The sequence below is a fragment of the Oncorhynchus mykiss genome, chromosome 13 (assembly GCF_057628025.1).
Source record: "Oncorhynchus mykiss isolate SJ-2025 chromosome 13, ASM5762802v1, whole genome shotgun sequence".
NCBI classification, from domain to species: domain Eukaryota; kingdom Metazoa; phylum Chordata; class Actinopteri; order Salmoniformes; family Salmonidae; genus Oncorhynchus; species Oncorhynchus mykiss.
The window spans coordinates 80997911-81022362 of record NC_143034.1 but is presented as its reverse complement, the minus strand read 5'-3'; the positions used below and the strand labels follow the sequence as shown (position 1 = coordinate 81022362).

At 37.3% G+C, this 24452-nt stretch overlaps 3 protein-coding genes across 3 annotated transcripts in view; 2 read left to right on the top strand and 1 right to left on the bottom strand.

Moving 5' to 3' along the window:
• Nucleotides 1-24452, bottom strand: part of LOC149979040 (NLR family CARD domain-containing protein 3-like) — a 418685-nt gene that overhangs the window by 101525 nt on the left and 292708 nt on the right. The gene's annotated exons all lie outside the window — the stretch shown is intronic.
• Nucleotides 1-24452, top strand: part of LOC110487472 (NLR family CARD domain-containing protein 3-like) — a 266553-nt gene that overhangs the window by 6764 nt on the left and 235337 nt on the right. The gene's annotated exons all lie outside the window — the stretch shown is intronic.
• The window catches only part of LOC118938470 (NLR family CARD domain-containing protein 3), a 133092-nt gene that overhangs the window by 53136 nt on the left and 55504 nt on the right, over nt 1-24452 (top strand). The window contains exons 5-11 of the mRNA XM_090197862.1: nt 1250-1366; nt 1623-1707; nt 1837-2065; nt 3898-5659; nt 5928-6101; nt 11175-11348; nt 15071-15244. Of these exons, the coding sequence (XP_090053988.1) occupies nt 1250-1366; nt 1623-1707; nt 1837-2065; nt 3898-5659; nt 5928-6101; nt 11175-11348; nt 15071-15244 (2715 nt within the window). The remainder of the gene's footprint in view (nt 1-1249; nt 1367-1622; nt 1708-1836; nt 2066-3897; nt 5660-5927; nt 6102-11174; nt 11349-15070; nt 15245-24452) is intronic.

Here is a 24452-nt window from a genome sequence, read left to right as displayed (position 1 = left end):
CCGTACAGAACTGTCCTCGTCCCCGTACAGAACAGTCCGCGTCCCCGTACAGAACTGTCCTCGTCCCCGTACAGAACTGTCCGCGTCCCCGTACAGAACTGTCCGCGTCCCCGTACAGAACTGTCCGCTTCCCCGTACAGAACTGTCCTCGTCCCTGTACAGAACTGTCCACGTCCCCGTACAGAACTGTCCGCTTCCCCGTACAGAACTGTCCACGTCCCCGTACAGAACTGTCCGCTTCCCCGTACAGAACTGTCCTCGTCCCCGTACAGAACTGTCCACGTCCCCGTACAGAACTGTCCGCGTCCCCGTACAGAACTGTCCCCGTACAGAACTGTCCCCGTACAGAACTGTCCGCGTCCCCGTACAGAACTGTCCGCGTCCCCGTACAGAACTGTCCGCGTCCACATTCGGTGTGGCGCCAAGGATATTGTCCGGTTACGCGCAGAGTGGACTGAGGTGATCTTGGGGAATAACGACGGAGTTTGTTACAGTGTTGAGACACCGAAGATCAGTGTTCAATTTGCTTTTTTCTTTACGGTCAGGGACAGTGTGAGTGTAGCCAGATCCTTTTCACTCTCTATCCTTGTTTCATTTTGTGGTTCACCGGATTCATCATCATCATCGAGACGAGGGACAGACGAACGACCTGCTGGCTAGCCGGTACAGCTCGGTAAACTAGCTAGCTACTCTAACAGCAGCATCCTAGTTACCATAGCTACCACTACATCTGTGCTCTCTGCATTGGCTGTCTGCATTTGCTGTCTGTCTGAAATGCTTTCTGCATTTCTTGTGGACCGATGGAGCTCCCCGGTTGTTTCTTCCACCTGTTTAATCCCGGTGAGGCTTCTCACTCTCTTGTTGACAGATGCTGGCTACCTCTCTCCGGTTCTCCTCTGTGTCCAAGGACCGAACTTTTGAATATTATTTCTGTTCGCTGGAAGTCAGTTCTATTTGTGACGCAGTTCGCGCTGCATCTCCTCATTGGTTTTTAGAAGCAGGTACCCACGTGCCATCTCCTCATTGGTTTATAGAAGCAGGTACCCACGTGTCATCTCCTCATTTAGCAAAAAAAAACATAACTTAACATAAACATAACTTCTTTAAACAATAAATGCTAATTTACGAAACATTTCTGAAAATGTCTGAATATGAATAAATAGCTTTTTGGAATGAAACTCTTCATATGTTTCCCCATCTGAGCTCAGAGTAGATGAGAGATGTAATGTTTGTCTCTGTTGTGTTGAAGTCCAATCAAGCAGGAGAGACCAGCCTCCCCTGTTCCCAGCTGTGTGTCCATGAAGAGTAACCATTCTATGGGTCATCCTCTAACCTTTAGAGAGGGAGACTTTTCTACTGAACAAAGGTAAGAAGAACTCATGGGTCATGGTCAGTGAGTTAAACAACATTGTCTCTAGTCATTTCTCCTCTCCCATTTTCCCATTTATTGTTGTTGTTTTCATAATCCATAGGCTAATCATTTTGTCCATTTTCATAGTCCTAAACAATATTAAACAATCACAACATTCCCTCCGTGTGTGTGTGTGCGTGTGTGTGTGTGTGTGTGTGTGTGTGTGTGTACTCCCTGGATGAGGAGATGTAATCTCATGTTTTGTCCACAGGAACCAACAGGAGAGATCAGAGTCAGAGATTCTCAGTGGTCAGTCTTCCCAGAGTCATCAAACAGACCTTGCCTCCATATTAAGTGTATGTGGTCCTATTATGTACATTTGTTTTCGTTTATCTCAAGTAAATTTGATCTGTCAATCATTCATTAAAGTCTTCATGAAAAAGCATTTATTATTTTGCTTAACTTATCTACTTGATTTATTTCAGATGCTTGAAGAGAATATTATGGCATTTGTGAAGAACGAGCTGAAGATGTTCAAGAGGATTCTTAGTCCAGAACTCCCACAAGGCTTTGAGAGTCAGAAGCAGGATAAGGAAGTGGTGGTTGCTGAAGATGAGAAGCAGGAGAGCAGTGCCAGAGAGGGGGCTCTGAAGATCACACTGCACATCCTGAGGAAAATGAACCAGAAGGAGCTTGCTGACACACTAGAGAAATGTAAGAGCTGTCTGCCTCATGTTGAATGCTGTTTTATAACATTTAAATGCTTTAAGTACAGATAAAATCGCTGTGTAACTCAATGATATTGTAGCAGCCTTAACACAACACATAGTGACCTCATCAAGTAGCAGCAGGGATGTGTTGTGTTTTAATTTAGAGAGAGAGAGACGTGTCGTGGAAATTTCCTCTATTTACCAAATCATGAGCGCAAACCACATACAAGTCAGTTAGTTATCAAAGTCGATCTTTAATTATATGAGCACTATCGCAATTCAGTGTCTAACCATGAATTCTCTGAGAGCCCCTTCTGCATTGCAATCCTTTAATAGCAAAGAACACACATAGTCAGACAGCATAGACATAATAAATCGTTCAGCTTTGTCTCCTTACTCAAACCCCAGAACCATAAACCAATCCTCCATATCAACAGGCATATATCAAATTGTAATTTAGATACAACCAACTCTAAATACAACCAATCCTGGACAAGCTCACGGAGAGGATAGAATGATTCCAGACACTGCCATCCTCCTCTCCCCGATGGGAAAAGTAGGGAGTGACTGGCACACACACAGTGGAGCAAAAGATATGTTTACACATGATGACACTTTGACCTCTCCCCTCTCTGCGGCCCATGCAACTTAGTCTTGACATAGAACAGATAACTGCAACCCTGCCACAGTATTATACAAAAATAACATTCTTGATGAGAAGTAACTTACAAACATATGATGAATATAAAACATCTTACATATGTTACCAACAAATTATTCCACGACAGACGACATTAATAATACCATCAATAATAATATGATCAGTCACACCAGTCTGTAATGCATTATGAAAACATTTACACATTTATACAGTCAGTTAAGAGAATAAATGATTATAATGTAAAACTTTATAACAGTCCTACAATACTGTAGACATTAAAACAGACGTAATATTAATATGAATAAGCCTGTTACGTTCTAATTCTTTAGAGTAAATAACTCACAGACACTAGAGGAGCTTAACCAAGTTTCTTCCCAGAGGGTCATTACAGCTGTAATTCAGACAATAAAATAACATTTCACACAGCACTGATATTTAACCGTTCCTCATAGGCTGAGTCTCATCCGACACATCTGTACAAACATTGTTCTTTACTACTAGGCAGGACACTAGTGATACGGGTCATGAACTTTAATTTCTCCCTTAAGGAGACCTGACCTGACCTCAACCCCCCTCCATCACTAATCCATGGCTCTCTCCCCTTATCAATGCATGCCACATGTAATCACTTCCCTGCAACAACACATTACAAGCTTAGTGCTACACTTCCTCCTATAACCATTAACTTCTGGTGTAGACCCTCCACTATATACCTTCCTCCTACAGATACCCATTACCTTCTGGTGTAGACCCTCCACTATATACCTTCCTCCTACAGATACCCATTACCTTCTGGTGTAGACCCTCCACTATATACATTCCTCCTACAGATACCCATTACCTTCTGGTGTAGACCCTCTAAAGTCCCTCAGTGACATGAATAAGTATATTTCATATTCTCAAAGCCCAACAACACAACAGCTGTTTACCTCATCAAGAAGCAGGGATGTGTTGTGTTGATTCATTTAGAGAGAGAGAGAACATTAATAATACCATCAATAATACCAATAATAATATAATCAGTCAAACCAGTCTGTCATGCATTATGAAAACATTTACACATTTATACAGTCAGTTAAGAGAATAAATTATTATAATTTAAACGTTATAACAGTTCTACCATACTCTAGACATCAAAACAGACATAATATTAATATCCTCTGTGTTATTTATAGATTCAGATGATCCTGCTGTGATTTGCCAACGTGAACTCAAATCTAATCTAAAGAAGAAGTTTCAATATGTATTTGAGGGGATTGCTAAACAAGGATACCCAACACTTCTCAATAAGATCTACACAGAGCTCTACATCACAGAGGGTGGAACAGGAGAGGTCAATAATGAACATGAGCTGAAACAGATTGAGACAACAACCAGGAAACAAGCAAGACCAGAGACTGCAATCAAATGTAACGACATCTTCAAACCCTTAACTGGACAAGACAAACTTATCAGAACTGTGCTGACAAAGGGAGTCGCTGGCATTGGAAAAACAGTCTCTGTGCAGAAGTTCATTCTGGACTGGGCTGAAGGAAAAGCAAATCAGGATGTCCAATTTGTATTTTCATTCCCTTTTCGGGAGCTGAATTTGATGAAAGATGACAAACACACGTTCATTGAACTTCTCAATCACTTCTCAGTGGAAACCAAACAATCAAGAATCTCTAACTACAACAAGTACAAAGTTCTGTTCATCTTTGATGGTCTGGATGAGTGCCGACTGCCCCTAGACTTCCAGAAGAACAAAATCTGTTGGGACGTCACAGAGTCAACCTCAGTGGATGTTCTGCTGACAAATCTCATCAAGGGAAATCTGCTTCCCTCTGCTCTCCTCTGGATAACTACCCAACCTGCAGCAGCCCATAAGATCCCTTCAGGGTGTGTTGACCAGGTGACAGAGGTACGAGGGTTCAATGACCCACAGAAAGCGGAGTACTTCAGGAAGAGATTCAGTGATGAGGACCTGTCCAGCAGAATCATCTCACACATAAAGACATCAAGGAGCCTCCACATCATGTGCCACATTCCAGTCTTCTGTTGGATTTCTGCAACAGTCCTTGAACACATGCTGAAACATAAGAGAGAAGAGATGCCCAAGACTCTGACTGAGATGTACACACACCTTGTGGTGTTTCACAACAAACAGAAGAATGAAAAGTATCTTGGGAAAGAAGAGACAGATCCACACCGGAATAAAAATAACATTCTGTCACTGGGAAAACTGGCTTTTCAGCAGCTTGTGAAATGCAATTTGATTTTCTATGAAGAAGACCTGAAAGAGGCTGGCATTGATGTCAATGAAGCCTCAGTGTACTCAGGATTGTGCACACAGCTCTTTAAAGACGAATGTGTGCTGTACCAGAACAAGGTGTACTGCTTTGTTCATCTGAGCATTCAGGAGTTTCTGGCTGCTGTATATGTGTTCCTCTCATTCATCAACAACAATGAGAATCTAATGGCCGAACCGCAAGTTACTGAACTTACTTTCTACAAGAGTGCTGTGGATAAAGCCTTACAAAGTGAGACAGGAAACCTGGACCTTTTCCTCCGCTTCCTTCTGGGCTTCTCACTGGAGTCCAATCAGAAGCACTTACAAGGTCTATTGACAAAGACAAGAAGCAGCTCAAAGACACATGAAGAAACAGTCAAGTACATCAAGGAGAAGATCAGGGAGAATCCCTCTCCAGAGAGGTGCATCAATCTGTTCCACTGTCTGAATGAACTGAATGACCATTCTCTAGTGGAGGAGATCCAAAGCTTCCTGAGATCAGGAAGTCTCTCTAGAGACAACCTGTCACCTGCACAGTGGTCAGCTCTGGTCTTTGTGTTGCTGACTTCAGAAAAGGAGCTGGATGTGTTTGACCTGAAGAAATACTCCAGATCAGAGGAAGGTCTTCTGAGGCTGCTGCCAGTGGTCAAAGCCTCCAGAGCTGTTCTGTGAGTACATAAAATGACATATAAGAACTAATCATCAGGAAGAAATAGTCAGTTTAGAGAAAATATGTTATTTTGAAAAACATATTGAATAAATTCATTGATTTTCACATTAGTATAGCAATATGACCATACAATTCTAGGAGATGAAAGGTTCATCTCTATGTTATTTGGGAGAATAAACCAAATGCATCTGCCATTGTCCTTCTACACTAACTACTGGTGTTAAATTAACAGTGTGTTTGTGAAGTCATGATGATCTCTTTGTCAGGCTGTCAGGCTGTGGACTCACAGAGGAAGGCTGTGCTTCTCTGGTCTCAGCTCTGAGGTCAAACCCCTCACACCTGAGAGAACTGGACCTGAGTAACAATAACCTGAAGGATTCAGGAGTGAAGCTGCTCTCTGCTGGACTGGGGAATCCCCACTGTAAACTGAAGACTCTGAGGTCAGTATTATCAGATATGAAAGCACTTTATGTATGTAGTTCTCCCATTTGAAAAAGTCGTAATTACTCGGTTATATTCACTTATAGTGTATTAAAGTAGTCATAACTTTAGTATTTGGTCCCATATTCCATGCCTGCAGTGATTACACCAAGCTTGTGATTCTACTAACGTGTTGAATTCATTTGCAGTTTGTTTGGGTTGTGTTTTGGATGATGTTTTTCCTAATAGAAACTGAATGGTGAATAATGTCCTGTCATTTTGGAGTCACTTGTATTGTCAGGAAGAATAGAAGATGTTTCTGAACACTTCTACATTCATGTGGATGCTACCATGATTATGAATAATCCTGAATGAATCGTGAATGATGACAAATGACAAAGTTACAGAGGCACAAAGATCAGACCCCCTCTGTTATTGGTAATGGTGAGAGGTTAGCATGTTTTGTTGTAGCCTCTGTTATTGGTAATGGTGAGAGGTTAGCATGTTTTGTTGTAGCCTCTGTTATTGGTAATGGTGAGAGGTTAGCATTTTTTGTTGTAGCCTCTGTTATTGGTAATGGTGAGAGGTTAGCATGTTTTGTTGTGGCCTCTGTAACTTTCTCACTCATTATTATTCATGATTCATTCATGATTTTTCTTAATCATGGCATCATCGGAATTAATTTATTGTTTAGAAAACATGTTATCTACTCTCTTTTAAGGAAAATTACTCCAGTCATTATCTACCATTTTGTTTTTGGGCAAAACACAACCAAAACAAACTGCAAATGCAACCAACGAGTTTACGACCAAATACTACCAAAGACTACTTTGATACACTATGAGTGAATTGGTCAGAATACTTATGACTTCTTCATATGGGGAGACTAGAGACATAAGGTGTTTTAATTTTTTATCGTGAAACAGATACAGTTCAAGTCAGTAGTTTACATACACTTAGGTTGGAGTCATTAAAACTCGTTTTTCAACCACTCCACAAACTTCTTGTTAACTTACTATAGTTTTGGCAAGTCAGTTAGGACATCTACTTTGTGCATGACACAAGTCATTTTTCAAACAATTGTTTACAGACAGATTATTTCACTTATAATTCACTGTATCACAATTCCAGTGGGTCAGAGGTTTACATACACTAAGTTGACTGTGCCTTTAAACAGCTTGGAAAATTCCAGAAAATGATTTCATGGCTTTAGAAGTATCTGATAGACTAATTGACATAATTTGGATGTTTCAAGGCATACCTTCAAACTCAGTGCCTCTTTACTTGACATCATGAGAAAATGAAAAGAAATCAGCCAAGACTTCAGAAAAAAAATTGTAGACCTCCACAAGCCTGTTCATCTTTGGGAGCAATTTCTAAATGCCTGAAGATACCACGTTCATCTGTACAAACATTAGTACGTAAGTCTAAACACCATGGGACAACACAGCCATCATACCGCTCAGGAAGGAGATGCATTCTGTACTTTGGTGTGAAAAGTGCAAATCAATCCCAGAAGAACAGCAAATGACCTTGTGAAGATGCTGGAGGAAACAGGTACAAAAATATCAATATCCGCAGTAAAACGAGTCCTATATCGACATAAGCTGAAGGTTGCTCAGCAAGGAAGAAGCCACTGCCCCCAAACCCCATTAAAAAAAGCCGACTACGGTTTGCAGCTGCGCATGGAGACAAAGATCAAACTTTTTGGAGAAATGTCCTCTGGTCAGATTAAACGAAAACAGAACTGCTTGGCCATAATGACCATCTTCATGTTTGGAGGAAAAAGGGTGAGGCTTGCAAGCCGAAGAACACCATCCCAACCGCAAAGCCCTGGGGTGGCAGCATCATGTTGTGTGGGTGCTTTGCTGCAGGAGGGACTGGTGCACTTCACAAAATAGTTGGCATCATGAGGAGGGAAAATTATGTGGATATATTGAAGCAACATCTCAAGACATCAGTGAGGAAGTTAAAGATTGGTCACAAATGGGTCTTCCAAATAGACAATGACCCCAAGCAAAATGGCTTAAGGGCAACAAAGTCAAGTATTGGAGTGGCCATCACAAAGCCCTGACCTCAATTCCATAGAAAATATGTGGGCAGAACTGAAAAAGTGTGTGCGAGCAAGGAGGCCTACAAACCTGACTCAGTTACAACAGCTCTGTCAGGAGGAATGGGCCAAAATTCGTGCGGAAGGCTACCCGAAACATTTGACCCAAGTTAAACAGTGTAAAGGCAATGCTACCAAATACTAATTGAGTGTATGTAAACTACTGACACTCTGGGAATGTGATGAAATAAATACAAGCTGAAATAAAACATTCTCTCTACTATTATTCTGACATTCCACATTCTTAAAATAAAGTGGTGATCCTAACTGACCAAAGACAGGGAATGTTTAGTAGGATTAAATGTCAGGAATTGTAAAAAAAAAAAAAAAAACGGAGTTTAAATGTATTTGGTTAAGGTGTATGTAAACTACCTACTTCAACTGTATGTATTAAAATACCCTCAAATTAAAGGTGACATTATATACTGTCACCTCACATGAAACATTTGATCTGAAATCCAACATGTTGGAGTATAGATCAAATCAAATCAAAGTTTATATTATTTGTCACGTGCGCCGAATACAACAGGTGTAGTAGACCTTACAGTGAAATGCTGACTTAAAGGCTCTAACCAATGGTGCCCAAAAAAAGTGTGTGTGTGTGTGTGTGTGTGTGTGTGTGTGTGTGTGTAAAGAAATAAAACAACAGTAGAAAGACATCTGAAAAAAGAGTAGCAAGACTGTATACAGACCTGTTAGTCAGGCTTATTGGGGTAGTATGTACATGTAGGTGTGGTTAAAGTGACTATGCATATATGATGAACAGAGAGTAGCAGTAGTGAGGCTATATACAGACACCTGTTAGTCAGGCTTATTGGGGTAGTATGTACATGTAGGTGTGGTTAAAGTGACTATGCATATATGATGAACAGAGAGTAGCAGTAGTGAGGCTATATACAGACACCTGTTAGTCAGGCTTATTGGGGTAGTATGTACATGTAGGTGTGGTTAAAGTGACTTTGCATATATGATGAACAGAGAGTAGCAGTAGTGAGGCTATATACAGACCTGTTAGTCAGGCTTATTGAGGTAGTATGTACATGTGGGTGTGGTTAAAGTGACTATGGATATATGATGAACAGAGAGTAGCAGTAGTGAGGCTATATACAGACCTGTTAGTCAGGCTTATTGAGGTAGTATGTACATGTAGGTATGGTTAAAGTGACTATGGATATATGATGAACAGAGAGTAGCAGTAGCGTAAAAAAGAGGGGTTGGCGGGTGGTGGGACACAATGCAGATAGCCCAGTTAGCCAATGTGCGTTGGTTGGTCGGGCCAATTGAGGTAGTATGTACATGAATGTACAGTTGAAGTGACTATGCATATAAGATTAACAGAGAGTAGCAGCGTGTCGTGGCCGAATCAGAATCCTTTAGGTAACATTTATAAATAAGATGTTTTATTCATTTTCATTAGCATGTTTATGTGGGAAAAGTTACTTTGGCCAAGAGAGGGGAGAGGTCAGGTTAGTCTTATCTGTGAATGTGTCTGTAAACTAACAGAGAGTAGCAGCAGCGTAAAAGAGGGGTTGGGGGGGGCACACAATGCAAATAGTTCGGGTAACCATTGGTTACCTGTTCACGAGTCTTATGGATTGGGGTAAAAACTCTTGAGAAGCCTTTTTAAAATGTTAGCTTCACTGTCAAAATAGATATAGTGTGGACTGTATACTCAATACAATCTAAATCTGATACCTCACTGTCTAAATATATATGGTGTGGACTGTATACTCAATACAATCTAAATATGATACCTCACTGTCTAAATAGATATGGTGTGGACTGTCTACTCAATACAATCTAAATCTGATACCTCACTGTCTAAATAGATATGGTGTGGACTGTATACTCAATACAATCTAAATCTGATACCTCACTGTCTAAATAGATATGTTGTGGACTGTATACTCAATACAATCTAAATCTGATACCTCACTGTCTAAATAGATATGGTGTGGACTGTATACTCAATACAATCTAAATCTGATTCCTCACTGTCTAAATAAATATGATGTGGACTGTATACTCAATACAATCTAAATCTGATACCTCACTGTCTAAATAGATATGGTGTGGACTGTATACTCAATACAATCTAAATCTGATACCTCACTGTCTAAATAGATATGGTGTGGACTGTATACTCAATACAATCTAAATCTGATTCCTCACTGTCTAAATAGATATGGTGTGGACTGTATACTCAATACAATCTAAATCTGATACCTCACTGTCTAAATAGATATGGTGTGGACCGTATACTCAATACAATCTAAATCTGATACCTCACTGTCTAAATAGATATGGTGTGGACTGTTTACTCAATACAATCTAAATCTGATACCTCACTGTCTAAATAGATATGGTGTGGACTGTATACTCAATACAATCTAAATCTGATTCCTCACTGTCTGTCTTCTGACTGATACTGCTTTTTAAACTGGTCTGGTCAGTCTACTCAAATATTTGTACTATACATGTTTCTATCTGCAGGCAATACTTTGATCATTTGTCATTTCTAATGATGATACACTAATTTACAAATAGATATGAAGGTTTCAGGACACTGATATATCTGAAGCTGCTGCTCCAGTTTCAACTGTTCTGCCTTATTATTATTTGACCATGCTGGTCATTTATGAACATTTGAACATCTTGACCATGTTTTGTTATAATCTCCACCCGGCACAGCCAGAAGAGGACTGGCCACCCCACATAGCCTGGTTCCTCTCTAGGTTTCTTCCTAGGTTTTGGCCTTTCTAGGGAGTTTTCCTAGCCACCGTGCTTCTACACCTGCATTGCTTGCTGTTTGGGGTTTTAGGCTGGGTTTCTGTACAGCACTTTGAGATATCAGCTGATGTACGAAGGGCTATATAAATAAATACATTTGATTTGATTTTGAATATGTTGAAAAAATATACTGCCACTATTTTCACCATCAAAGAATAGCAGTGTGATGTTATAATGATTTGACTCTTTGCAGGCTGTCAGGTTGTCTAGTCACAGAGGAAGGCTGTACTTTTCTGGTCTCAGCTCTGGAGTCAAACCCCTCACACCTGAGAGAGCTGGACCTGAGTAACAATGACCTGAAGGATTCAGGAGTGAAGCTGCTCTCTGCTGGACTGGGGAATCCCCACTGTAAACTGGAGACTCTGAGGTCAGTATTGCTGTAGTTGTTCAACAAGTGATAACTGTTCACCAGATCCACATGTGTTTACCAGACACACATAGTCCACACCATATGTGTTTGGACAGTGAAGCTTACCGTTTTACATTTGGTGCTCTGCTCCAGCATTTTGGATTTGAGATAGAATGTTTCATATTAGGCAACAGTAAAGAATGTCACCTTTAATTTGAGGCTATTTTCATACAGAGCTTTGTTACTCTTAAGAAAGGAAAGCACTTTATGTATCTAGTTCTCCCATTTGAAAAAGTCGTAATTAATCGGACATATTCACTTATATTGTATTAAAGTAGTCATAAGTTTCGTATTGGGTCCCATATTCTATGCCTGCAGTGATTACATTAATCTTGTGATTCTACAAACTTGTTGAATGAATTTGCTGAATTTGCTGAGAGGTTAGCATGTTTTGTTGTAGCCTCTGTTATTGGTAATGGTGAGAGGTTAGCATGTTTTGTTGTGTCCTCTGTTATTGGTAATGGTGAGAGGTTAGCATGTTTTGTTGTAGCCTCTGTTATTGGTAATGGTGAGAGGTTAGCATGTTTTGTTGTAGCCTCTGTTATTGGTAATGGTGAGAGGTTAGCATGTTTTGTTGTAGCCTCTGTTATTGGTAATGGTGAGAGGTTAGCATGTTTTGTTGTAGTCTCTGTTATTGGTAATGGTGAGAGGTTAGCATGTTTTGTTGTGTCCTCTGTTATTAGTAATGGTGAGAGGTTAGCATGTTTTGTTGTAGCCTCTGTTATTGGTAATGGTGAGAGGTTAGCATGTTTTGTTGTAGCCTCTGTTATTGGAAATGGTGAGAGGTTAGTATGTTTTGTTGTAGACTCTATTATTGGTAATGGTGAGAGGTTAGCATGTTTTGTTGTAGCCTTTGTTATTGGTAATGGTGAGAGGTTAGCATGTTTTGTTGTAGCCTCTGTTATTGGTAATGGTGAGAGGTTAGTATGTTTTGTTGTAGCCTCTGTTATGAGTAATGGTGAGAGGTTAGCATGTTTTGTTGTAGCCTCTGTAACTTTCTCACTAATTATTATGCATGACTCGTTCATGATTTTTCTTAATCATGGCATCGTCGCGATTAATTTATTACTGTTCAGAAACATGTTATCTACTCTCTGGGCAAAACACAACCAAAACAAACTGCAAATGCAACCAATGAGTTTACAACCAAATACTAAACTTTGACTACTTTAATCCACTATAAGTGAAGTGGTCAGAATACTTATGACTTCTTCAAATAGGGGGACTAGATACATAAAGTACTTTAATTTTTCTAAATGGTGAAAAATATATATAATAAAATATCCTCAAATAAAAGGTGACATTATATTCTGTCACCTCATATGAAACATTTGATTTCAAATCCAAAATGTTGGCGTATAGAGCCGCATTTAAAATGTTAGCTTCACTGTCAAAATAGATATGGTGTGGACTGTATACTCAATACAAGCTAAATCTGATACCTCACTGTCTAAATAGATATGGGGTGGACTGTATACTCAATACAATCTAAATCTGATACCTCACTGTCTAAATAGATATGGTGTGGACTGTATACTCAATACAATCTAAATCTGATACCTCACTGTCTAAATAGATATGGTGTGGACTGTATACTCAATACAATCTAAATCTGATACCTCACTGTCTAAATAGATATGATGTGGACTGTATACTCAATACAATCTACATCTGATACCTCACTGTCTAAATAGATATGGTGTGGACTGTATACTCAATACAATCTAAATCTGATACCTCACTGTCTAAATAGATATGGTGTGGACTGTATACTCAATACAATCTAAATCTGATTCCTCACTGTCTAAATAGATATGGTGTGGACTGTATACTCAATACAATCTAAATCTGATACCTCACTGTCTGTCTTCTGACTGATGATGCTTTTTAAACTGCTCTGGTCAGTCTACTATAATATTTGTACTATACATGTTTCTATCTGCAGGCAATACTTTGATAATTTGTCATTTTTAATGACAATACATTAATTTACGAATAGATATGGAAGGTTTCAGTGATACATTGATACAGTGGGGCAAAAAAGTATTTAGTCAGCCACCAATTGTGCAAGTTCTCCCACTTAAAAAGCTGAGAGAGGCCTGTAATTTTCCTCATAGGTACACTTCAACTATGACAGACAAAATTAGAAAAAAAATCCAGAAAATCACATTGTAGGATTTTTAATGAATTTATTTGCAAATTATGGTGGAAAATAAGTATTTGGTCACCTACAAACAAGCAAGATTTCTGGCTCTCACAGACCTGCAACTTCTTCTTTAAGAGGCTCCACTGTCCTCCACCTGTATTAATTGCACCTGTTCGAACTTGTTATCAGTATAAAAGACACCTGTCCACAACCTCAAACAGTCACACTCCAAACTCCACTATGGCCAAGACCAAAGAGCTGTCAAAGGACACCAGAAACAAAGTTGTAGACCTGCACCTGGCTGGGAAGACTGAATCTGCAATAGGTAAGCAGCTTGGTTTGAAGAAATCAACTGTGGGAGCAATTATTAGTAAATGGAAGACATGCAAGACCACTGATAATCTCCCTTGATCTGGGGCTCTACGCAAGATCTCAACCCGCAGGGTCAAAAGCAAAAATCCCAGAACCACACAGGGGGACCTAGTGAATGACCTGCAGAGAGCTGGGACTAAAGTAACAAAGCCTACCATCAGTAACACACTACGCCGCCAGGGACTCAAATCCTGCTGTGCCAGACGTGTCCCCCTGCTTAAGCCATGTCCAGGCCCATCTGAAGTTTGGTAGAGAGCATTAGGATGATCCAGAAGAAGATTGGGAGAATGTCATATGGTCAGATGACCATACTTTTTGGTAAAAACTCAACTCGTCGTGTTTGGAGGACAAAGAATGCTGAGTTGCATCCAAAGAACACCATACCTACTGTGAAGCATGGGGGTGGAAACATCATGCTTTGGGGCTGTTTCTCTGCAACGGGACCAGGACGACTGATCCGTGTAAAGGAAAGAATGAATGGGGCCATGTATCATGAGATTTTGAGTGAAAACCTCCTTCCATCAGCAAGGGCATTGTAGATGAAACGTGGCTGGGTCTTTCAGCATGACAATGATCCCAGACACACCACCAGGGCAACGATGGAGTGGCTTCGTAAGAAGCATTTCAAGGTCCTGGAGTGGCCTAGCCAGTCTCCAGATCTCAACCCCATAGAAAATCTCTGGAGGGAGTTGAAAGTCCGTGTTGCCCAGCAAGAGCCCCAAAACATCACTGCTCTGGAGGAGATCTGTATGGAGGAATGGGCCAAAATACCATCAACAGTGTGTGAAAACCTTGTGAAGACTTATAGAAAACGTTTGACCTCTGTCATTGCCAACAAAGGGTATAGAACAAAGTATTGAGATAAACTTTTGTTGACCAAATACTTATTTTCCACCATAATTTGCAAATAAATTCATAAAAAATCCTACAATGTGATTTTCTGGATTTTTTTTCTCATTTTGTCTGTCAAAGTTGAAGTGTACCTATGAGGAAAATTACAGGCCTCTCTCATCTTTTTAAGTGGGAGAACTTGCACAATTGGTGGCTGACTAAATACTTTTTTGCCCCACGGTATATCTGAATACGTTGATTAAATATACTGCCACTATTTTCACCTCCAAAGAATAGCAGTGTGATTTTAATATGATTTGACTCTTTGCAGGCTGTCACGCTGTCTAGTCACAGAGGAAGGCTGTGCTTCTCTGGTCTCAGCTCTGGAGTCAAACCCCTCACACCTGAGAGAGCTGGATCTGAGTAACAATGACCTGAAGAATTCAGGAGTGAAGCTGCTCTCTGCTGGACTGGGGAATCCCCACTGTAAACTGGACACTCTGAGGTCAGTATTCTTGTAGTTGGTCAACAAGTGATAACTGTTCACCAGATCCACATGTGTTTACCAGACACACATAGTCCACACCATATGTATTTGGACAGTGAATCTTGCAGTTTTACATTTGGTGCTATGCTCCAGCATTTTGGATTTGAGATAGAATGTTCCATATTATGCAACAGTAAAGAATTTCACCTTTTTTGAGGCTATTTTCATACAGAGCTTTGTTACTCTTAATTCTAGCCATCCCGGATCCGGGATCGTGAATACAGCCTCAAGCTCATTACCATAACGCAACGTTAACTATTCATGAAAATCGCAAATTAAATAAATATATTTGCTCTCAAGCTTAGCCTTTTGTTAACCAACAACTGTCATCTCAGATTTTCAAAATTTGCTTTTGAACCATAGCTAAACAAGCATTTGTGTAAGAGTATTGATAGCTAGCATAGCATTTAGCCTAGCATTCAGCATGCAACATTTTCACAAAAACAAGAAAAGCATTCAAATAAAATCATTTACATTTGAAGAACTTCAGATGTTTTCAATGAGACTCTCAGTTAGATAGCAAATGTTCAGTTTTTACAAAAATATTATTTGTGTAGACAAATCGCTCCGTTTTCTTCATCACGTTTGGGTAAGAAAACCCCCGAAAATTAAGTCATTACAATGCAAGCTTTTTTCCAAATTAACTCCATAATATCGACAGAAACACGGTAAACGTTGTTTAGAATCAATCCATAAGGTGTTTTTCACATATCTATCGATGATAAATCATTCGTGGCAGTTTAGTTTCTCCTCTGAAGAAATGGAACGCGCATGGACCTAGAGATTACGCAATAATTTCGACGCAGGAACCAGGCGGACACCTGGTAAATGTAGTCTCTTATGGTCAATCTTCCAATGATATGCCTACAAATACGTCACAATGCTGCAGACACCTTGGGGAAACGACAGAAAGGGCAGGCTCATTCCTGGCGCATTCACAGCCATATAAGGAGACATTGGAACACAGCGCCTTCAGAATCTGGGGCATTTCCTGTATGCAATTTCATCTTGGTTTTGCCTGTAGCATTAGTTCTGGGGCACTCACAGATAATATCTTTGCAGTTTTGGAAACGTCAGTGTTGTCTTTCCAAAGCTGTCAATTATATGCATAGTCGAGCATCTTTTCGTGACAAAATATCTTGTTTAAAACGGGAACGTTTCTTATCCAAAAATTAAAAGAGTGCCCCCTATCTTGAAGAAGTTAAGACAGGAAAGCACTTTATGTATCTAGTTCTCCCATTTGAAAAAGTCGTAATTAATCAGACATATTCACTTAGAGTGCATTAAAGTAGTCAAATGTTTAGTATTTGGTCCCATATTTCATGCCTGCAGTTATTACGTCAAACTTGTGATTATAATAACTTGTTGAATTAATTTGCAGTTTGTCTTGGTTGTGTTTTGGATGTTGTTTGTCCTCATAGAAACTGAAAGGTGAATAATGTCCTGTCATTTTGGAGTCACTTCACTTGTATTGTCAGTAAGAATAGAATATGTTTCTGAACACTTCTACATTCATGTGGAATCTACCATGATTATGAATAATGTGGTTAGCATGTTTTGTTGTAGTCTCTGTTATTGGTGATGGTGAGAGGTTAGTATGTTTTGTTGTAGTCTGTTATTGGTGATGGTGAGAGGTTAGCATGTTTTGATGTAGCCTCTGTAACTTTCTCACTATTCTCACTAATCATGATTCATTCATGATTTTTCTTAATCAAGAGATCACCAGGATTATTTTTTAGACAGAAAATGACTCCAGTCATCATCCACCTATTTTCACTTTTATTGTTGGGCAAAACACAACAAAAACAAAACAAACTGCAAATGCAACAAACGAATTTACATGAAGTCTTCAATTAGGGAACTAGATACATAAAGTCTTCAATTAGGGAACTAGATACATAAAGTCTTCAATTAGGGGGACTAGATACATAAAGTCTTCAATTAGGGAACTAGATACATAAAGTCTTCAATTAGGGAACTAGATACATAAAGTCTTCAATTAGGGAACTAGATACATAAAGTCTTCAATTAGGGAACTAGATACATAAAGTCTTCAATTAGGGAACTAGATACATAAAGTCTTCAATTAGGGAACTAGATACATAAAGTCTTCAATTAGGGAACTAGATACATAAAGTCTTCAATTTGGGAACTAGATACATAAAGTCTTCAATTAGGGAACTAGATACATAAAGTCTTCAATTAGGGGGGACTACATACATAAAGTCTTCAATTAGGGAACTAGATACATAAAGTCTTCAATTAGGGAACTAGATACATAACGTCTTCAATTAGGGAACTAGATACATAAAGTCTTCAATTAGGGAACTAGATACATAAAGTCTTCAATTAGGGAACTAGATACATAAAGTCTTCAATTAGGGAGACTAGATACATAAAGTCTTCAATTAGGGAACTAGATACATAAAGTCTTCAATTAGGGAGACTAGATACATAAAGTCTTCAATTAGGGAGACTAGATACATAAAGTCTTCAATTAGGGAACTAGATACATAAAGTCTTCAATTAGGGAACTAGATACATAAAGTCTTCAATTAGGGAACTAGATACATAAAGTCTTCAATTAGGGAGACTAGATACATAAAGTCTTCAATTAGGGAACTAGATACATAAAGTCTTCAATTAGGGAACTAGATACATAAAGTCTTCAATTAGGGAACTAGATACATAAAGTCTTCAATTAGGGAACTAGATACATAAAGTCTTCAATTAGGGAACTAGATACATAAAGTCTTCAATTAGGGAACTAGATACATAAAGTCTTCAATTAGGGAACTAGATACACAAAGTCTTCAATTAGGGAACTAGATACATAAAGTCTTCAATTAGGGAACTAGATACATAAAGTCTTCAATTAAGGGAACTAGATACATAAAGTCTTCAATTAGGGAACTAGATACATAAAGTCTTCAATTAGGGAACTAGATACATAAAGTCTTCAATTAGGGAACTAGATACACAAAGTCTTCAATTAGGGAACTAGATACATAAAGTCTTCAATTAGGGAACTAGATACATAAAGTCTTCAATTAGGGAACTAGATACACAAAGTCTTCAATTAGGGAACTAGATACATAAAGTCTTCAATTAGGGAACTAGATACATAAAGTCTTCAATTAAGGGAACTAGATACATAAAGTCTTCAATTAGGGAACTAGATACATAAAGTCTTCAATTAGGGAACTAGATACATAAAGTCTTCAATTAGGGAACTAGATACACAAAGTCTTCAATTAGGGAACTAGATACATAAAGTCTTCAATTAGGGAACTAGATACATAAAGTCTTCAATTAGGGAACTAGATACATATAGTCTTCAATTAAGGGAACTAGATACATAAAGTCTTCAATTAGGGAACTAGATACATAAAGTCTTCAATTAGGGAACTAGATACATAAAGTCTTCAATTAGGGAACTAGATACATAAAGTCTTCAATTAGGGACCTAGATACATAAAGTCTTCAATTAAGGGAACTAGATACATAAAGTCTTCAATTAGGGAACTAGATACATAAAGTCTTCAATTAGGGAACTAGATACATAAAGTCTTCAATTAGGGAACTAGATACATAAAGTCTTCAATTAAGGGAACTAGATACATAAAGTCTTCAATTAGGGAGACTAGATACATAAAGTCTTCAATTAGGGAGACTAGATACATAAAGTCTTCAATTAGGGAGACTAGATACATAAAGTCTTCAATTAGGGAACTAGATACATAAAGTCTTCAATTAGGGAGACTAGACACATAAAGTCTTCAATTAGGGAACTAGATACATAAAGTCTTCAATTAGGGAACTAGATACATAAAGTCTTCAATTAGGGAACTAGATACATAAAGTCTTCAATTAGGGAACTAGATACATAAAGTCTTCAATTAGGGAGACTAGATACATAAAGTCTTCAATTAGGGAACTAGATACATAAAGTCTTCAATTAGGGAGACTAGATACATAAAGTCTTCAATTAGGGAACTAGATACATAAAGTCTTCAATTAGGGAACTAGATACATAAAGTCTTCAATTAGGGAACTAGATACATAAAGTCTTCAATTAGGGAACTAGATACATAAAGTCTTCAATTAGGGAACTAGATACATAAAGTCTTCAATTAGGGAGACTAGATACATAAAGTCTTCAATTAGGGAGACTAGATACATAAAGTCTTCAATTAGGGAGACTAGATACATAAAGTCTTCAATTAGGGAACTAGATACATAAAGTCTTCAATTAGGGAGACTAGACACATAAAGTCTTCAATTAGGGAACTAGATACATAAAGTCTTCAATTAGGGAACTAGATACATAAAGTCTTCAATTAGGGAACTAGATACATAAAGTCTTCAATTAGGGAACTAGATACATAAAGTCTTCAATTAGGGAGACTAGATACATAAAGTCTTCAATTAGGGAACTAGATACATAAAGTCTTCAATTATGGAGACTAGATACATAAAGTATTCAATTAGGGAACTAGATACATAAAGTCTTCAATTAGGGAACTAGATACATAAAGTCTTCAATTAGGGAACTAGATACATATAGTCTTCAATTAAGGGAACTAGATACATAAAGTCTTCAATTAGGGAACTAGATACATAAAGTCTTCAATTAGGGAACTAGATACATAAAGTCTTCAATTAGGGAACTAGATACATAAAGTCTTCAATTAGGGAACTAGATACATAAAGTCTTCAATTAAGGGAACTAGATACATAAAGTCTTCAATTAGGGAACTAGATACATAAAGTCTTCAATTAGGGAACTAGATACATAAAGTCTTCAATTAGGGAACTAGATACATAAAGTCTTCAATTAAGGGAACTAGATACATAAAGTCTTCAATTAGGGAGACTAGATACATAAAGTCTTCAATTAGGGAGACTAGATACATAAAGTCTTCAATTAGGGAGACTAGATACATAAAGTCTTCAATTAGGGAACTAGATACATAAAGTCTTCAATTAGGGAACTAGATACATAAAGTCTTCAATTAGGGAACTAGATACATAAAGTCTTCAATTAGGGAACTAGATACATAAAGTCTTCAATTAGGGAACTAGATACATAAAGTCTTCAAATAGGGAACTTGATACATAAAGTCTTCAATTAGGGAACTAGATACATAACGTCTTCAATTAGGGGACTACATACATAAAGTCTTCAATTAGGGAACTAGATACATAAAGTCTTCAATTAGGGAACTAGATACATAAAGTATTCAATTAGGGAACTAGATACATAAAGTCTTCAATTAGGGAACTAGATACATAAAGTCTTCAATTAGGGAACTAGATACATAACGTCTTCAATTAGGGAACTAGATACATAAAGTCTTCAATTAGGGAACTAGATACATAAAGTCTTCAATTAGGGAACTAGATACATAAAGTCTTCAATTAGGGAGACTAGATACATAACGTCTTCAATTAGGGAACTAGATACATAAAGTCTTCAATTAGGGAACTAGATACATAAAGTCTTCAATTAGGGAACTAGATACATAAAGTCTTCAATTAGGGAACTAGATACATAAAGTCTTCAATTAGGGAACTAGATACATAAAGTCTTCAATTAGGGAACTAGATACATAAAGTCTTCAATTAGGGAACTAGATACATAAAGTCTTCAATTAGGGAACTAGATACATAAAGTCTTCAATTAGGGAACTAGATACATAAAGTCTTCAATTAGGGAGACTAGATACATAAAGTCTTCAATTAGGGAACTAGATACATAAAGTCTTCAATTAGGGAGACTAGATACATAAAGTCTTCAATTAGGGAACTAGATACATAAAGTCTTCAATTAGGGAACTAGATACATAAAGTCTTCAATTAGGGAACTAGATACATAAAGTCTTCAATTAGGGAACTAGATACATAAAGTCTTCAATTAGGGAACTAGATACATAAAGTCTTCAATTAGGGAGACTAGATACATAAAGTCTTCAATTAGGGAGACTAGATACATAAAGTCTTCAATTAGGGAGACTAGATACATAAAGTCTTCAATTAGGGAACTAGATACATAAAGTCTTCAATTAGGGAGACTAGACACATAAAGTCTTCAATTAGGGAACTAGATACATAAAGTCTTCAATTAGGGAACTAGATACATAAAGTCTTCAATTAGGGAACTAGATACATAAAGTCTTCAATTAGGGAACTAGATACATAAAGTCTTCAATTAGGGAGACTAGATACATAAAGTCTTCAATTAGGGAACTAGATACATAAAGTCTTCAATTAGGGAGACTAGATACATAAAGTCTTCAATTAGGGAACTAGATACATAAAGTCTTCAATTAGGGAACTAGATACATAAAGTCTTCAATTAGGGAACTAGATACATAAAGTCTTCAATTAGGGAACTAGATACATAAAGTCTTCAATTAGGGAACTAGATACATAAAGTCTTCAATTAGGGAACTAGATACACAAAGTCTTCAATTAGGGAACTAGATACATAAAGTCTTCAATTAGGGAACTAGATACATAAAGTCTTCAATTAAGGGAACTAGATACATAAAGTCTTCAATTAGGGAACTAGATACATAAAGTCTTCAATTAGGGAACTAGATACATAAAGTCTTCAATTAGGGAACTAGATACACAAAGTCTTCAATTAGGGAACTAGATACATAAAGTCTTCAATTAGGGAACTAGATACATAAAGTCTTCAATTAGGGAACTAGATACACAAAGTCTTCAATTAGGGAACTAGATACATAAAGTCTTCAATTAGGGAACTAGATACATAAAGTCTTCAATTAAGGGAACTAGATACATAAAGTCTTCAATTAGGGAACTAGATACATAAAGTCTTCAATTAGGGAACTAGATACATAAAGTCTTCAATTAGGGAACTAGATACACAAAGTCTTCAATTAGGGAACTAGATACATAAAGTCTTCAATTAGGGAACTAGATACATAAAGTCTTCAATTAGGGAACTAGATACATATAGTCTTCAATTAAGGGAACTAGATACATAAAGTCTTCAATTAGGGAACTAGATACATAAAGTCTTCAATTAGGGAACTAGATACATAAAGTCTTCAATTAGGGAACTAGATACATAAAGTCTTCAATTAGGGAACTAGATACATAAAGTCTTCAATTAAGGGAACTAGATACATAAAGTCTTCAATTAGGGAACTAGATACATAAAGTCTTCAATTAGGGAACTAGATACATAAAGTCTTCAATTAGGGAACTAGATACATAAAGTCTTCAATTAAGGGAACTAGATACATAAAGTCTTCAATTAGGGAGACTAGATACATAAAGTCTTCAATTAGGGAGACTAGATACATAAAGTCTTCAATTAGGGAGACTAGATACATAAAGTCTTCAATTAGGGAACTAGATACATAAAGTCTTCAATTAGGGAACTAGATACATAAAGTCTTCAATTAGGGAACTAGATACATAAAGTCTTCAATTAGGGAACTAGATACATAAAGTCTTCAATTAGGGAACTAGATACATAAAGTCTTCAAATAGGGAACTTGATACATAAAGTCTTCAATTAGGGAACTAGATACATAACGTCTTCAATTAGGGGACTACATACATAAAGTCTTCAATTAGGGAACTAGATACATAAAGTCTTCAATTAGGGAACTAGATACATAAAGTATTCAATTAGGGAACTAGATACATAAAGTCTTCAATTAGGGAACTAGATACATAAAGTCTTCAATTAGGGAACTAGATACATAACGTCTTCAATTAGGGAACTAGATACATAAAGTCTTCAATTAGGGAACTAGATACATAAAGTCTTCAATTAGGGAACTAGATACATAAAGTCTTCAATTAGGGAGACTAGATACATAACGTCTTCAATTAGGGAACTAGATACATAAAGTCTTCAATTAGGGAACTAGATACATAAAGTCTTCAATTAGGGAACTAGATACATAAAGTCTTCAATTAGGGAACTAGATACATAAAGTCTTCAATTAGGGAACTAGATACATAAAGTCTTCAATTTGGGAACTAGATACATAAAGTCTTCAATTAGGGAACTAGATACATAAAGTCTTCAATTAGGGGGGACTACATACATAAAGTCTTCAATTAGGGAACTAGATACATAAAGTCTTCAATTAGGGAACTAGATACATAAAGTCTTCAATTAGGGGGGACTACATACATAAAGTCTTCAATTAGGGAACTAGATACATAAAGTCTTCAATTAGGGAACTAGATACATAAAGTCTTCAATTAGGGAACTAGATACATAAAGTCTTCAATTAGGGAAACTAGATACATAAAGTCTTCAATTAGGGAACTAGATACATAAAGTCTTCAATTAGGGAACTAGATACATAAAGTCTTCAATTAGGGGGACTAGATACATAAAGTCTTCAATTAGGGAACTAGATACATAAAGTCTTCAATTAGGGAACTAGATACATAAAGTCTTCAATTAGGGAACTAGATACATAAAGTCTTCAATTAGGGGACTAGATACATAAAGTCTTCAATTAGGGGACTAGATACATAAAGTCTTCAATTAGGGAACTAGATACATAAAGTCTTCAATTAGGGAACTAGATACATAAAGTCTTCAATTAGGGAACTAGATACATAAAGTCTTCAATTAGGGAACTAGATACATAAAGTCTTCAATTAGGGAACTAGATACATAAAGTCTTCAATTAGGGAACTAGATACATAAAGTCTTCAATTAGGGAGACTAGATACATAAAGTCTTCAATTAGGGAACTAGATACATAAAGTCTTCAATTAGGGAACTAGATACATAAAGTCTTCAATTAGGGAACTAGATACATAAAGTCTTCAATTAGGGAACTAGATACATAAAGTCTTCAATTAGGGAACTAGATACATAAAGTCTTCAATTAGGGAGACTAGATACATAAAGTCTTCAATTAGGGAACTAGATACATAAAGTCTTCAATTAGGGAACTAGATACATAAAGTCTTCAATTAGGGAACTAGATACATAAAGTCTTCAATTAGGGAACTAGATACATAAAGTCTTCAATTAGGGAACTAGATACATAAAGTCTTCAATTAGGGGACTAGATACATAAAGTCTTCAATTAGGGGACTAGATACATAAAGTCTTCAATTAGGGAACTAGATACATAAAGTCTTCAATTAGGGA